This window comes from Macrosteles quadrilineatus, unplaced genomic scaffold (genome assembly GCF_028750875.1).
Source record: "Macrosteles quadrilineatus isolate MER2022 unplaced genomic scaffold, UCM_ALF_1.0 Scaffold_4__1_contigs__length_99947679, whole genome shotgun sequence".
Taxonomy (NCBI): Eukaryota; Metazoa; Arthropoda; class Insecta; order Hemiptera; family Cicadellidae; genus Macrosteles; species Macrosteles quadrilineatus.
The window spans coordinates 11169049-11187219 of NW_026542597.1; the positions used below are offsets into that span (position 1 = coordinate 11169049).

The 18171-nt window shown below is 35.1% G+C and overlaps 1 protein-coding gene across 1 annotated transcript in view; it reads left to right on the forward strand.

Moving 5' to 3' along the window:
* LOC128992069 (growth factor receptor-bound protein 14-like) overlaps positions 1-18171 on the forward strand; it is a 200958-nt gene that overhangs the window by 33760 nt on the left and 149027 nt on the right. The window contains exon 3 of the mRNA XM_054415460.1: positions 13974-14104. Coding sequence (XP_054271435.1) covers positions 13974-14104 — 131 coding nt within the window. The remainder of the gene's footprint in view (positions 1-13973; positions 14105-18171) is intronic.

Sequence of the window (18171 nt, forward strand, 5' to 3'; positions counted from 1 at the left end):
TAGGACCAGGGACTGACCGTGAGTGCAGTTCCGTAGTTGGATTAGGACCAGGGACTGACCGTGAGTGCAGTTCCGTAGTTGGATTAGGACCAGGGACTGACCGTGAGTGCAGTTCCGTAGTTGGATTAGGACCAGGGACTGACCGTGAGTGCAGTTCCGTAGTTGGATTAGGACCAGGGACTGACCGTGAGTGCAGTTCCGTAGTTGGATTAGGACCAGGGACTGACCGTGAGTGCAGTTCCGTAGTTGGATTAGGACCAGGGACTGACCGTGAGTGCAGTTCCAGCCCTCCCGTCAAAACTGACTTTTAAAACTGATTATCGTAATCGAACACTGGTAATTGTGGAAAATGAGATTATATAACCTGAGCTTTACGAAGGCAATGACACAGTACAAAGGTTGCTCAGTGCATCGGTGTAGTTGTCCTTGCAAGTGCATCTCTTGTCAAGGCAAACCGGTCGCTGTTGTCTATAGTATAGCCGCTTCTGTTGATTTGCTTTCAATATGCTACCCTTTGTATAGTGGCTATATAATGGTGGTGGATGTATCATGAATAAAATTTTATCTTTTAGTTTAAAATTAAATTCGAGATTTTGTATCAATATTTTTAGAGATGTACAAGTTGGTTCTATGATATTAAATAGCATTAAAAAGTTATAAGGTTTACCAACAGGGTGCAGAACTATTATTTTTTTGTATTTATGACAACAACTAATTTTTTACACAGTAAGAACTTTATAAATTAAAAGATTAAAAGAACCAAATTTTCTTAAACCGTGTCCTCCTCTCCCATAACTGCAATAAGCATTTTATACCTATATGACGAAGGACGGCTACTCACTCTGCTAGTATTCTTATAAAAGACAAATGAAAAAGTGTTTTACTGCATAACACATTCTTGAACTGGTTTTATACTGTACTGGTTTTATACAGTAAATTGCAGAATTGACTGGCAAATGAATAATCCAAATGTAATATTGCTTACTTGCTTAATGATATTGATAAATCACGATCAGCTGTATTGAAGTAAACAAAAATCAGCAGTAAATGGCTTCTAATGCTATTCTTATGGAGAACATTTTACGTTGTATCAAATGTTTTGTTAAACTTTTGGGAATTTCACTATTTTTACCGCCATCACGGGATCGAGAGCTTTAATTTGAGCCCCCTCCCGTCATTCTACGACTTCCCAGTCGCCCACAATTTTGACGCAAAGAATCGGCTTACGTAATTAATATATAGATTGTGCAGTTGTTTATTATGGGTTGCCTATTGTGTTAGTAATAGTTTTGTTGATACTAGGGATGGTTAAACTAATTGTTATGGTTCCTTTAAAACTCGACGATTAAATTTACCAATATTGTTAATTATTAAATAAATGTTAACCAATAAGATATTGAACGAATCAATTGCTGGTCCTCATGAGTGAAGTACGGACCACTTTTCGATGTTTAACGGTGTTCGAGGTTTTCATATTGCGTAGGATAATAATAACGTTGTCGAAAGCTTTAGTAAATTATATTAGTTTATAAAAAATGTTCTTACTATTAAAACTGCTAATAAATTACAATCTCGAAACACATTTTAAATATTTATCTCTATTAACGATAGTAAATAGATAATGAATTAAAATCACCTAAATTTCAAGTGATTCTTGGTTTAAAACTGCTTTTAAAACAAAACTGTAGGCTATTCATCATTTTTTCATTCTCGACACTACATTGATTTAAATTTATAGTAAAGTGTGATGAAATATTTTACAGCACGTTCAAGCAATTTTATTCTGTGTAATCGTAAAAACCAAAGATTGATCAACACAATCCTGTGTTATATTGAAGATATTCATCTCCCACTATGAACACAAGTGATATCGAATTGTCGACCCAAGTTTCAGAAGGCAGAGCAGAATCGTGAGAATATCACCCCCCCCCCCCTCTCACACCACCGGGGGTTGGTCGATCCATCATCGCATCTCTGTCACATCCATAGTCTCGTGTCATGTGTCCGACGATGCTAATTGGAAATGGAACTCTCCCAGCCTCTGTCCAACTTTGGATCCACGTCCTTCCAATAACTGCCCTGACTACAATCAACAACTGTCTCTCGGTGTTATAGTGTTTTCGAATTTTGTTTATAAAATCAGGAAACTTTTTGTAATTTAGGTTTGATCTTTTAGACAAATAGAATTGAATATAGACCGGCAACAGTGCTGCGGTTAGCATAAGTTCTGGCGTCCACCGCTAAGAGCGCCGTGTAGCCAAGGAGCACGCGCTACATAACTACACGGCACTTGGCGCTCCCAGCCGTGGACGCCAGAATATACGCTAACCGCAGCACTGCTGTCGATCTATTTTAATTAAATTTGTCTATGGTTAGGTATAAAAACATTTAGGCCAGGTTACGTTTTCCGAAAAATAGGTTTCTTCTACCTTAAAATGCATACCAAGTTTCAGAAATAAAGATAAGTTGAAAAATAATATTTCACCGTTTGTGTAAACATTCAAAATGTAGATTATCTGGTTAATGAAGAGTTAAAAAACAACATTCTTGATTTTCTCTATATTTTGACCCGTAGAACCATTTGGCTTTTGGCTGTTTAATGGACACCCTGTATACAAGAAACGATAATCACTTATAGCTACAGTATACAGTTTATCCTATCCATGTACCGTAGTGCTACATGCCAAGTCTGTCCCCAATATGCGTTGTCTGGTGAAATAGTGATGGTTTATTGCTGGTACTGATTTTAATGCCAAGGGAAAGGTTTTAAGTAGTCAACTCAAATTACCGGGGAAAGGCGGCCAAAGAAACATCCTTCTGCTCATAAACATTGCCAATCTCTTTCCAGTCATAAATTAAACTCGACATCACATAACATAGATTTTATTGTATCCATCCTATTGCAGACTGGAAATCTTGGTATTTTTAGTCGTTATTCCCAGAAGTGGCGTCCAAAACGGTAATATTTTGTACTTGCACGGGCTATTTCAATTAGATATTTTACTTGAAATGAAGCTACGAAAACGATAAATATAACTTTGCGTCGTAATACACAAAATCTCATATAAATAATAGCAGAATTACTTGATTTCTGATTATGATAATAAAAAAATCTAGTAATTCTGCTATTATTACGTATCGCACGGTATCGTACAAAGGCTTTTTATAGCAAGGAATCAAGGAAACTTGGTTTTTAAAATTTCACATTCTTTTACAGCTAAAAAATCCCTTTAACTTGATATCAAACATGACTTTTGGGATTATTTAATTTTCAAGTTTTTCCAATATGGCATCCTAAAACGCATTTTGCATGGTAAGATTTTTCTAGACTTTTAGTATGTCAAACAGACACCATTAAGGAACTAAACAAAAATCAAACTCCTTTTTTGTGGGAATTAGTTCCATCCTAAACCCTATGTTCTCTACTATTACATTTCTGGATACAGAAACTGGACCCAGCTGTTCCTGATCATTGGGATTTAAATAAATGATCGTGGCTAATGAAACAGCTGATCTTAGTCAGTAACAAAGAAAGACAGACTCACATCATTTTACTCTCAACGTTCACTCATATTTGGGTTAAAATACACACGTAGCTGGCGTCCCCATCTCAATTGAATAATCAATTGAATATAATACAATGAACAATATCAAATAGTTGATCCGTTACCTGAGTTTTGTTTCACGTACCAATATTGTGATAACATTCTAAATGTCTGCATTTGAGTTCATACATTTTATTCCTCTGCCCTTATGGTACACGTGGAAGGACCTGCGTGTCCTGAGTCATGTCCTGAGTTATGACGTCATGTTGACAGATGGGTACAATAAGCCGACTCGGGATGACGTATATTACTGTGCGCGCCGGACACAGAATACTTGGGAATTGTAGTGTTGCGTCCGGAGACTGAATTTTATTTAACTTTTTCATATTTGAGTCGTAGATACAATATTCACATGAATCACTAATCATCATTAACAGAATGTCTTTTGCATCCTTTGTGCAAGAAAGTAAAATAATTTTTTTTCCAACCTTTCTTAAAAAATGTCAACGAAAACAACTACTTTCAATTTCTGGCTTTTGAGATACAATAAAACGTTCTCTCATATGGAGATGTCAAGTGAACCTTTTTGACTGCCTTCACACAAAAATTTATTATATTATAGTATTTGTAATTTTATTTATTTTAAGTCTCACTACCTGGGGCCCGTTAACAACTTGTAACTTTTAATTTCCATTAGGTTTGCATTGGGCGATCAGCTGATTTACTAATAATATTAGTTTGCACTTTATTATGAAATGGGCCTCTGGTGTACCGCAAGAGCTCTACACCCTTTATACATCTTATCGGTGCGATCCCGAACAGCCGATGGCAATGGTGTATGCATGTCTAAAGGTTTGATCATAAAAAAATATAAAGATGTATTATACGCCTTTTTAAAGATAATTGATACCAAAATATCAATACCAAAACACAAATGTAGGTACGCTATTTTACAGCCTTTAATTATTAATCTCTGTGCACAATTTAATTCTTGTTTTCTGCTATACATGCGTTGAGCAACAACCAAACATCTAATTTATCATTTAATTTACTTTACATTTTTTTATTCAGATGGCACTACACTAAGATTGATACAGACTGAAAGCAGACCCTAGTATAAGCTTAAATATCAGTATTGCATATTAGTTTACATTATTATTGTAAGATTTGGCAAATAAACGTATCAACAACCAACTTATGTGCACACAAATGAGGTCACCAAATCGATTTTTGTGAATTCCCAAGACCCAATACAAACGATAAGACGAAAGAAACACAATTATGAAAATATATTTTGACTGTTGTGGTTTGGCGCTCGCGGGCAGCCGTCCAACAAATGAACTTGGAGGGAAACAAACAGAAACCCCCTTCAAGGGGTAGGGGGTCGTGTGGGGGGGGGGGGGGCAAACGCTAAACCAATATCAATATTTCACTTGAAGCCTCATCGAATCGCCCTTATGAAAGTGATTCGAAGTGGGCCATTTCCTAATGCAGTTCAGACTTAAACGCTTTTCAATATTCTTTTTGATGACAAACTTAAGTTTTGGATTTTTTATCTTGGTTTTAAATATTGAAAAAAGTGCACGTACTCTCTGACCTGATAAAATACAGTGATTTTAGTGAGATCCGATGAGATCTGTGGTAGAGTGTTGTTTTTCTTTTACAAACCGGATTTACTTACTCTCCGCTTTTTCTTAGTATATTTTTGAGCAATACGTGTTTTCTTCCAACATATAATAATCATTGCAGTGATTTAACTCAAACCAAACTTATTCTGTAATCTACCGAACAGTTACCCAGAGTGCTATCGCCAAATCCCTGTATTAATTGTTGCCAAATGTTTCTGCCAGGGATTTTATTTAATCCAGTGACGCTATTTTCGGAAACGAAGTGGGTAACGATAATATCATTGGACCACCCACCAAGGCAGAAAGAATTGAAGGCGTGCAAATATGAATAGTATCGTGGGTGGAGACGTTGAAATTCAATTGCTTCATGTTGCTACGGTCTTAAAAATAACGCACACATTAAAAGCAGGATATGAACTACACAAGGATGTCATAACGGTATAACGTATCTATAAACACAACACGTATTTCTAATTGTTTACAAATACAGACGTGTTGAGAAATATGTCAACGGTAAGGCGCCATTTAATGTAAATACCCCCGCCGCAGCATACCTGCAGGCTGAGCTAATTTCCATTTGCCTGAATTAATTTTAAATTAAATATATTTTAATAACAATAGGTTTAACGAGTACCTAGGTTTTCTGCTACAAGGAAACTGATACAGTGAGTTTTTTAGTAAAATATTAATAGCTTAGTATAAAATAAATACATTGGCCAAGTTTGATCCAAATATATCAATAAACAAGCAAACTACATCATTTTACAATATTCTCCATAACAACAACATGGAAATTTTAAATTTACAATTTTTTGAATTTTCTCTGTTACCAATAACTGTACAAAAACACTTTGATATACTAAATTATTTGTTTTTTTAAGCTCTTTAAAAAGGTCCAGAGACAAAAATTGGGACATTTTGTGTTTTGAGGGTCAAAAATGAGAAAACCCATTTTTACCCCATAAAAGCCCCCGTAATACTCCGTTCCCATGGTCCGATCATGCTGGTTCGCGAACTCGTTTGAATAAACGTATGTTTACACGTTTTAACCAAATTTCAATCGGATCATTTTTGCTCGAGTTATCGCGCTAACGGACACACATATATAAAACAAAAATATATAATATGAATTTGAACGGATGGTTTTTTTGTCTTCTAGGGACATCAAAATGAATAAATAAATCGGTCCCGAGCCTAGGTCATACCGTGCCACCTACGGTGAAAGCTACCAGTCTATTGGGAAATTCGCTAAAATCCTAATTTGTATCATTATCTTGTTGCTTTGTACCTATTTCGTGTCATGGTACCGTTGTTTTTGTTAATATTTCTGTGTTCTATAAGTTAAAGTTGACTGCACAAATCAATACAGCAAACCCAAAAATTGAAATGTTAAGCTTCATGTTGAAAATGTTCAACGTCGACCTTGAAACGCGCACGTCCACCAATCACCTGGAGGAAATGAAAACCCGGATGTCCTAAGTGCATATGCATAAGTTTTAACACGTAATTCCAATTGTCCACGAACACCTGATCGGAAATATTAAATCATGATTATATGCTGGACTTGTATTTTTTTATCAAAGAAGTGATAGAATTTTCTTCAATAATAACTGAGCGTGTACAATTATTACCTGTATGTAATGTATGGTTTCGTTTTAAATGTATCATATAAGTTAAAGCCATATTGCAAGTTCTAAATTCTGGCTGAATGACTAGGTAGTACATTATTAGTACACTGATTTCGCAATAAATCTCTTGCAATCTGGATGCATCTGAGTCCAATTATTTGGAAGTTACTGGAGCGCCTTGATTGAGATAATGGTACATCTGTTCAATGCAACCTCTTTGCTTCCTGTGATCATTTTGTTTCAACGTGACTTAAAAATAGATAGGAAACAATTTAGGTTGAAACGTAGTATTTTTGTTTTTAAATTAGTTAAATTGAATGAGGCGACATTTTCCTCAATGTAACAGTTTGTACGTAAATTGAATGAATTAAAATTACATCCAAAATGTATTTTCAACCACAAATTTTGTTACTGCAATACCGACCACACCAGGTTAGGTAACCTATTTTCATATATAATTTATTACAAAATACAATACATAGCATCTACCTTTAAACACTCTAAACATGTATTTCCAAACGTATAGACATTACCATATTTTACATCATAAAATAATACATGTAATTTTTCCGAGCCATCGACGTACAGATCGTGTTTATGTTTCATTCTGTGTAAAAATATTTACAGCCTGGGGAAGTTTTGCGCCATTTCATGCGTCAGTTTGTTGTTTTGGCGCGAAGCGCAAACATTGATGGAGAGCTGATTGAATCATTCTTGGAATGTCCGTAAATGGACATTTTTTGCCGTTTTAAATTTATGGCCACAACTAACTCTCACAATCATTCTGTATATAAATTTGCCAAAATGCAAACCATTCTTACAATTTCTGTTTGCAGGTTTCACTTTACGCTTTCAGCATCATGATGAATTCCAATTGTCTATTTTCTGTTGAATACAAGAACTTTTTTATCAAGTTAAACTGGTGGAACGACTTATTGTGAGCTATTGCAACTGTTATGACCCATCAACTATGTCAGCAACCTGATAGGGCGGGCATCAATTGCGGGTATTCCTGAATTGCGCCAACTACTCCAGGGCGCCACGCGATAGTTCATTAACTGCACCATGTTGGCCCTCTTTGACTGTATAATTGATTAGGTTAGGTTACGTTAAGTTAGTTTAGGTTAGGTTAGGTTAAGTTAGGTTAGGTTACGTTAGGTTAGGTTACGTTAAGTTAGGTTAGGTTAAGTTAGGTTAGGTTAAGTTAGGTTAGGTTAAGTTAGGTTAAATAAGGATAGGTTAGGGTAACATGTAAACGTTCTGCCGGCAACTAACTTCTACCTGACTTGGACTTGGCCCAACTAAGGAAAATTTTTTGGACTCTTTTAGGGATAAGCGCAATTAAGGAACCCTTGGGCGCAATTGATGCTCGACCACAAGATATAACACAATTCAATTTGAATAGGCGCTAGAGCAATCTGTGACTTGCTCACACAACTAGTTTTAAATAGAAAATAGGCGACAGCTTGTCCATGTAGATGGGGTGTCTACTTCAGTATCCAATAATCAATGCTAGTGAGATGCGGATTCTAATCGTTCGCTTTGCAATCTCAAGAGACCAGCTGTTACTTTGATCTTTGATTTGTTTACTACAAACTTCTGATCTCCAATCAACCAATGTCCAGCGGGAGTTGCCTTCGACTTTATATTCGTGATCCTCCCATTGGAGATGTGTAGGCGATGTTTGATCAGAAGTTACATCAGGTTATATAGTAGATCTCTGACTTTGTACACCTTCCTCCTTCATCGGCTTTTACTTAGCTAAAATGACAAATTTAATGCAATGCGTTAAACATACACACTTTTTATCGATTTGGTACAGTGATTGTTTTTTCATACTTGTACATTTCAAATTGGTGTACGATAAATATCTGTTATTTTCTTCCTTCCTGTATTATATGTTTTAAGATCAGTATAATGGTGTGTATAGAGATTTTATTTAGCCTACTTGGCGCTTCTGTAGGGCAAAAGATTAGCGTACCCATTTCACTTATGTGGAGCTCGTAGTTAGAATGTGTTGTACGTGTGTGCGTGTTAATGTGCGTATGTCAGTGTTTTGCCTCCAGCGATGTCATGTGAGGAGTTCTGACATTTCTCCCCAAGTCTCCCTTCGTCGTTTGATGTGGTACACATACTTTCACCGCACCCTACCCACGTCTTTGACAGTTTTGTGTTTTCCGCCCTCAACTTCGTGAAGCTAATTTCCTGTCGCACGAATGTACCATTTTGTGACGAGAATGCGAATGTTTAGAATTATAGAGTAATAAAGTTATGAACTTAAACTTATGACTACAATTCATAGCAGCAGTCAAAAGGAAGACGACACCAGGTTAGGTTAGGTTTGGAATAATACCATCTCCCCGTAGGTTACTAGTGTATTGGGTTGGATCTAAAAATATAAATTAAAATCAATGCAGTATGAGTATGATAGCAAACGGTTGATTGATTTATCACTTGATTCAGAAATTAGTTGGTAGACCATCTCAACAGATTGTAAACACGTTTTTTGGCTTCAAATTTTTACCTGACATGGGAAGTCTATTGTGTGTATATGGCCAATGTTATAAGGGAGTTTTGTCATAATTATGCTTTTTAAATCAGTTATACTATAATTATTTTATATATTATCAATTATATTGTACAATAAACTTGTTAGAAAATGCAGCTGTAGTGGAAAAGTTTTCTTGTTTTTGTTTTTTTTAGGTTTCCCTTTTTTTAGGCATTGAGCCCCTGAATTTAGGTATTTTTTAAATATCTTGACATAACAGTGTGTAATAGTATTTTTGCATATCTAAAATAATTTAATCCCCACCTAACTTTTAGTAAATAACTCATATTTATTTAAAGAGAGTAGTTATAGTATGCAGCTTTATTTCTCAAATGTAACCCTTAAAAGTAACTGTTTGAGATTTAAACTTGTCGCCATTTTTTTTATTTTGACTTATAGGCTAGTACTCACTAGGACACCCGGTCGCTTATCAACCGGCGACCTGGTTGACGAGCGACTAAGTTGATGATTGAACGTTTTATTGCTGGGTGGTACAGACTAGGATACCTAGCACTTTCAACCAAGCTGGAAATCAATCAAAATTTGGTGGGGATAGACAATTTGTTTTGTTCTGGTTCACGCTTAAGCCTATCAAAGTGTGAACCTAAATGACAACACCATGCCCCCGACGAAGAGGAAATAGCTGCCGAAGTTTTGATTATATTTAAAACTTATGAAGTAGAGAAGAAGAAAGAAATTGTTTAGAAGATTTTGGGTTAAAGGGTGGCTTTAACGTAGAAATAGTTACAGCCACATCGGCCCTCCTACGAGCTTTTCGACTTAAAAATCCTCAGGATTTTAAGAACTATTTACATATTTCAGATGACAGTTTCCGTCATACTAAGCAACCAGTGACACCCGTGACACCTCACATAGAAAAAAAGGACGTCAGATTGAGATTTTAGCATGGTTTTGTTTCGTCAGTTCATTTTTCGTTGTACTGCGCATGCGCTAGCCGTCTTTAGTTGATCAACTTGGTCGCTGAAGCGTACACACTCTAGTTTTTTGAGAAATCTGATTGCCCGGCGATAAAATGGTTGATCGGAAACCCCCAGGTTTTCGATACATGTCCGAAAACCAAAAAGTTGCCTGGCAACCTACAAATCGCCCTCAACCAAATTGACAGACACGTACACACACGGCGATATTTGTGCAATTTGGTCGCTCGTCAACCAGATCGCCGGTTGATAAGCGACCGGGTGTCCTAGTGAGTACTAGCCTTATGTTTTACTTATACCTACTTTCATAAATACTCCGATTCAACAAAACACTGTGAGTGTATCCGGAGCCCCGGAGTGTATCAGTGTGTAACTGTCAGCTTACACACTTTACACTTACTTGTAGCATTCTGAATTGCTGTTTACAAACAAATCTCTTAATTCTCAGCTCTTGATATTAATTTACTGAGGTTCATCGGTCCAAGATGAATAGCCCTATGAGATTTCCCTTGTCTTCCGGTGTTATTAATCTTGGAGTGCCTTGATAAATTAGACACCAGACTGCTTGCCTAAGTAAGTCGATTCCGAGCAGTCGCGCCTAATGGATGGAATAGTACCCCCCTACCCATACCCCCTAGTACCCCCCCGTACCCCCCTAAACATCCCTTTGACTGATCACCTCCATCCAGCTAACGCATTTTCTAACCAGGGAATTCCTTCCGTTGTTCTTAAGATTGCAGCTTAAGCCTTTATCACCCTTGCGATTAAACAATTAGAGTTTTGTACCTAAACCTTGTATTAACGAGCAAAAAATTATACAGGATGTTTACGTTAGTTTAAAAGAAAAATTTAGCTCTAAAATAAAATAACCAATATTTTCAAGTTGCATATTTCATGTTTAAATTCGACAATGTGGCTCCTACTCTGATAATACACTATCGTTAAACTTGGTTTGGAAATATGGGGAATTTCTTGGTTTCCATTGGAATTTTTGTAGGACTACTTATACCATTTCACATTCATATGTGTGCTATTACACCAGAAAACTCTATCCATACTTGTTAAAAAACGACATACAAACAGTATTAGGTTGTTAGTATCAGTAGTATATGACAATAGTTGTTTCGGAAATCGTATGTATCTGAGAAACGCTAGCAAATAATGGTATTTTAATTCATTAATTCTTAAGTGTGTAGCTTTACACATACTATTTACCATCTAAAAATTGGCTTAGTCAATAAGCAAAACTGTCTCAAATTACAAAAAAACCCCCAAATTCAAAATTGTCAGGGTTACAGTGATCGCATTCAAGTCTGTAGGTCGGTTGTTCGAATACAAGCGAGATGTTGTTTGGGCCATCGATGGTTTGGGCCCAGATGCCAATATTTAACATAAATGTTGAATTAATAGTATATTACGTTACTAGCCCCGAAAATAAGTGTTTACCGGACGAGTGTGATCGTTCCGTGCGAGACGAAATCGAGTACAGGATTACCATACGAGTTTTGGACGAGTGACGTACGATAGCTTACGCCATACTACTAAATATGCTCAAATCCTGATATATTACCACCAACTAAAGGACTAACAATCACTAGTCATAACCTCTAAGAGAGGTCATGTTTTTGTTTATAACCACTCATCGCCAAATACAGTAAAATCCGGTAAAACTCATTACAGTACAGTAGTGCGTAATGAAACCCCATTTGATTAAGCTGGTCGCAAACAGCTGTTTTCTGGATTAAATCATTGCATGGGAAGTTCGTCATTATATTGTAGTGTAGCGTAAAAATAGTAACAAACCCGTTATTTTTTAATACGTTAAAAGCATTTGCGTAGAAACACAAATAAATCAAGTGCTTGTGAACAAATTGTGTATCGGTGTTTTATTTTATTTTTATGACTTCAAATGAGAGCCTGCGATTCAAAATAAATCAAAGATATAGGGTGGTGCTTAGGATTTGTTATCTCCGTAACTTATTACTGTTATCATAATAGATTGACAGATTATTTATAAAGATCACACTACAAACAACATGACCCCATGTTTATAGTTGGTGTGGGGTGGATGCCCTGGGTATTTATCCATGTACCACTATGGTGGTTGTTGTTTGTGAACACGTCACTGCTTCAGAAACGTAGCGAAGTTGGAGGATAAGAAACCTTCCTCCGTTTCTTTTGTGCTACAAGAAACCTGCATTAGGCTTCAACAGAGGCTGTTATTTCTGCTGAGTGGTTTATATTTAGCCGTTCTTTGGAGGAAACCTCAATTAATTCACTTTGAGCTTGTTTTCCGACGCTAAGTAACCGCCTTAACTTCTAGAGGCAATTAATGATATTTTCTTTTAGCGATGTTAAATATCTTAAATTTTAGTCGAAAACTATCTACTAAAAATATATTGTGGTAATTTTGTATAAATTTTTGGAATGAATTAAATTATCGTTAGATGAATCTATTAATCTATATATAAAGGTTGGAAGGTTTTGAACTTTTAAGAAAACCGTAAGCCGCACAACTGTCAAACTAATACTTGAATAAAAGGTTCTTGATGTGAAATTTCCCTGAAAAATAAACACTATAAGGGCAGAATCTCAATTAAAGTCGTGCATTTTTATCACATTTAAAATATTGGAAATACAAATCAAATCAAATCATCTTTATTTTGCACAGAAAAAACTGTATAATAGCGTCACAAGAATATATAATAAAACTAAATTATAAATGCTGTTAGAATTAAAACGTAACTGAACAGTATCTTAATTCGATCGGCAACTTAAACATTCTTTCACAGTGTAGGGAGCTTGTTCTAAGAGTATGCGTTTGACCGCTCTCCCAAATTTGTCTTTGTCTTCTTGCTCCACTTTCAGGGGTTCAGGCAACACATTGAAAAACCTGATACTATTATAAAATAGGTGTCTCTCAAAGAAACTTGTCCTGTGCTTAGGTAGCTTAATATTGTTTTTTTGTCTGAGAGTGTACTGCATTGAATGGAACTGTGGTTGATACAGATGATAATTTCTTTTTAAAAACGATAGACAACTGAGTATGTATATGGATGGAAATGTGAGAATGTTGTATTCCTTGAAGAGAGGCTTGCAAGAAGTACGACGGGATATTCTGAAGGCTGCTCTTAGGGTTTTTTTCTGAAGACGGAAGACAAACTTTGTTCGTACACTCTCACAGCCCCAAACTGCCACCAAATACGACAATAATGGGTAAATCAGTCCATAATAGGCACTCAAGGCTACCTACATAGGATACATCAGCTGCTAGATTTGTTTTATTTTAGTTTGTTTGTTTACTTTTCCTTTAGATAACCTTTTGATTCAAACATTACCATATAGACAAAGTGACACCAAGAACTATAGTTAGGGTGGTGCCTTGTGTGTTCCAACTAAAAAAATGCATCTGTAGAGTATTTTTCCTTGTGACATGGATATTGATCACTTAATCAATTAATTTACATAAAGAACAAGAGCTTCGTCCAACAGTTTGGATTTGACATGACGGTGAAGAATCACCATCTTCTCTGCGTTCTCTCCCCTTGGTAAGGCACGGGCAGAACAACTAGTACATATTCATTAATGTTGTGTATAACACAAATCTACATTGTTGAAATCACAATAAATTAATCTGACAGTAATGTAACCACGAGTGACCATCTGATTGCTCCCTGTTGTTCCAGAGAGGAGCCTGGAGGACCACGAGGAAGTCATGGCGGTTCACAGGGAGCTCCAGGCGTTCTCTCGTCACTTGCCCAAGAGGTTCGTGTTCAGGAAGGACTTCAGGAAGTACGAATTCTTCTCAAACCCACAGGTGAGTGATTTGGTGATTTTAATCCCAGAAACCATACTCATGTAGCTGACTTTTGATACTGATGGACAACACCATTGTACATAGGAATATTTACTCATATAGTCCTTATTTTAACCTCATATTAGAATCAAAGGTAATACCATAGAATCATAGGTAAGGATAAATGCGTTTATTAATACAGTTTTTTATTTAAATGTACTCATTTGTGTGTGTAATATAACTCATTTACATTAAGTTGATAAATTTTTACTCATAAGCCTACGCTACGCCAAAAGCTACGTTTTTTTCTCTTTTCACTTTTTTGTTAATGTTGTGTCGTGAATTTCTTATAGCAAACCTCAAATTTGGATTCAGCACCCCAACAAACATACCAAACGGAAAAACCAAAACTACCCCACAACAACTTTCCTGGTTTAAACACTAATTAACTGAATTATATAGTTTGGATAGGTTGTCTTTCCACTTATAAAGGTTAACATATGGGTTTATTATACACAAGTAGATTTCTTATGAATTTAGTGCTTTTTGATAAACTAGGGTGAATAGGTCCTATCTGTAGTCAAAGATCATGATTTCTTTTGTTTCCTAAATCATATTTTAAGTAAATTTTAGTCCATAAGCTTAGTTGGTGTTTACGTTTCCAAGATGAATAAGATTTATTGTGATTTAACCATTATTAAGTTGGTTTATAAATGTGCTATTCCCGAATATCGTGAAACATACAAGGGATAGACCCTATTAAACACATTTGCAACTCTATATGGAAGAAGAAAATCTACTTCTGACAAACAGGTGGATGGTGTTAAATATTCGTAAAAGGTTTTTTTTAATTAATTCTCCTATTTCCCGTGATAAGTCAGTTTGTACGGTAGGACTTTCAGTGAACGCCTGCATTTCGGTTACGGCAATTCCCCCAATACATTGCTGTATTTGTTTTGCTTCGTTATATTTGAAGGCGCTACAAAAATGTCATTGGGAGTGTTGTGTAAATTTATAATCATTAAATGAATATTTAATTAATATTGGATTATTTTGTATTGATTATTTTATTTGACTACCTATTATTTTTTGAGATTTTATATTGGGATTAATATCATGATTGATCAAATTTTGATGAAATCACCAATTATGTGAACATTATTAATTGAATTTAATAAATTTTGTTTTAGCCTTTTAAAATAAATAACTATATACGTTTTAGGCTTTATGAATACACTCCAGTTCCATACGTAACATAGTATTCGGTAGACTATACATTTTATTCTTGCGTATCTTTAGGGAGCTCAGTTATACAATGGTTATAAAATACCCCCGCCGCAGCAAACCTGCAGGCTAAGTGAATTTCCTTATTCATGAATTGATTTTAAATTAAATCTATTAAAAAAACATTTAGGTTAACCGAGTACCTAGGTTTGCTGCTACAGAGAGGCTAATAAAATGTGGTTTTTAGTAAAATATTAGTAGTTTACTATAAAGTAAATAAATTTGCCAAGTTTGATCAAAATATTTCCATAAACAAACAAACTACGACAATCTACAATATTGCCCATAAGAATAACTCGGGTATTTTAAATTAGCAAATTTTTTATTTTTTTGTTATCAATAATCGTACAAAAACACTTTGGTATACTAAATTATTTGTTTTTAAGCTCTTTAAAATGGTCTAGCTAGAGGTAAATTGGGAAATTTGGTGTTTTAATGGTCAAAATGAGAAAACTAATTTTTACCCCACAAAAGCCCCCATAACACCCCGTTCCCACTGATCATGCTGTTTCGCGTATAATAATAATTATACAAGGGATTGGACATATGAAAAATTCATCGGTTGAAATCAGTTATTTAGCTTTATATAATATAAATATATCTACTTTGATATTCAAACAATAATATAATCACACCTATATACCATTTAATTCACAATACATATTGTAATATTAAAGCTACTAATATGATTTACTGGATTTTGGATATTGTTTTTTTTTGTTTTAATTCTTTTGTATTTTCAATTGTTGGACCAAATAAATTCATTCTGTTTTTCCAAGTTTTTTCTGTTTAAAAATTAAAACGTTAGGTACTTATTATACATACATCTTCACGTACCAAAGGCTATTTTAATAGTGAGAATATGTGCATACAAAATATTTTACAATTCCCGTAATTACGACCTTATAAACCTTAAAATTTGGCATGCAATAAGTTTTTTACAACACATGTGAATCTGTGATTCTCCGATTCTGACCCAACTCATGCGGTAACGCTCCTAGTGGCAAATCGTAAAACCACCAGTTCCAGTTTTGGGAATTCTCCGCCAGGAGCGCTCAGTGCCTGGCGTAGTCAGTGCTGCTACCTAGCGACAAAACCCCAAACTACGAGCAGCAATCAGTTCTGTTATGTTCCGCCAGGTGGTAGCCGTGCCTTTGGACTGTATTTGAACAAATTTGTTTTTTCTTATAATTCAATTATGTATGTTGTATAGCATTATTCTATGGAGACAGGTGCCTGTACAGCGATTTTATTTTGACTGCTTTTTACTTTATGTTAATTGAATCACAAACTCTTTACTGTAGACATTTTTAGATTCTTCATTACCGACCCAGTAGTTCGTAATTGTCCAGTAGACTGAGCGCGCTTCTGGTTTAAAGTTATATTTGAAAAACTTTTGTGATTTGCTTAATTTCTATTAAAATTGCAATATATATTTTAAAAACCTTATTTTAAGATTATGTTAAAAATCTAATATCAAAATATTCTACCATGATAAAAAACCATTCTCAAATAACCCACACTCATTTTTAACAATAATATTGACAAACCCCTACATTTACTGTTTTTAACATTTTTTAAGAATAAAATTATTAAAATAGCCTCATTCTGCACATGATTGTCTTGTTCATACCGTGTTGCTTTGATTTAAAAGGTTAAACTTTTGCGTTGGCATTCACAAGACATTTTAAGTAATTACGTACGAGCTTTCTATAATAAAAAAAAACATTTTAAAACTTACAAATGTCCGTGCGATTTTAATTTTTATCTTCCACAAATAAAACCGAGTAATTTGAAGAGATAATTTGTCGTAGACAATAAGAATTGATTGCAAAATCGATCAAATTGAATACCTAGTAAGATATTTATTCCAAACTACATATTCTTACACCAGGTACTTTCTAGCAAAATTGGTAGTTGCTCAGTACTTAATTTTTACATTTTGCTGTTGACCAAGGAAATATTTTGGGGTTCAACTAATTTTTCTTCGTACCGAAAAAGTTAATTTTACTTGAACATGTTATTAAAGTTGTCTTTTATTTTATAAAATCTGTAGGTGAACCGAAAACTCATAACAGATTTCCTACAGCATAAATTGCTCGGTTATGTTAACCATATTCATTAAACCGATAAAAGACTTTGACACTCGTAACAATTCTAAAATTTGTGCTGAAGTCATATCCATCTAAAGTAGGAATTCGAGAATGACTGTTCATCTTAATTCAACAAAACAAATTCAATCACACTTAGTCTATTGTTATGCATGATTGCGACAGTTAAAATCTTAAGTAAACCAGAAAAAAATCGTTGTTTTGGTTTAACTGTTCAAATCTCCTGTGTATAACAATTCACCTCTTTCGAGAACCAATGTTTTTCTCCAATAAATCAACAGCCCTTGTCGAGTCTTTGAAAGAGAACTGCCACTATTGATATGAATCTAACGATGAAATAGTCTAGTCCTAGTATATAAGTGTAACAGTAAAGGATGTTTTTACTTATTATGCGTAAGGGAATAAATTTCGAACCTAACCTAACATAACCTAACCTAACCGGTGACCTTTTCCATCAATCATGCGGAATAAGTTGTCGTTGGCGTGTCTGGAACTGGAGTCCACATTATTTTAACCTAACTTTACAGAAACTTACTTAACTAGCATCACCTAACCTAACCGGTTACCTATATAGTATACTAGCTGTACCCGCGGGCTTTGCCCCGTTTAACTTCTTAATTTTCAAGATGAGCTCGTTCGCATGGCTCAATCACGTCCTGGTTGAAGTGCGTTCGCTATGCTCACTCACCTTTA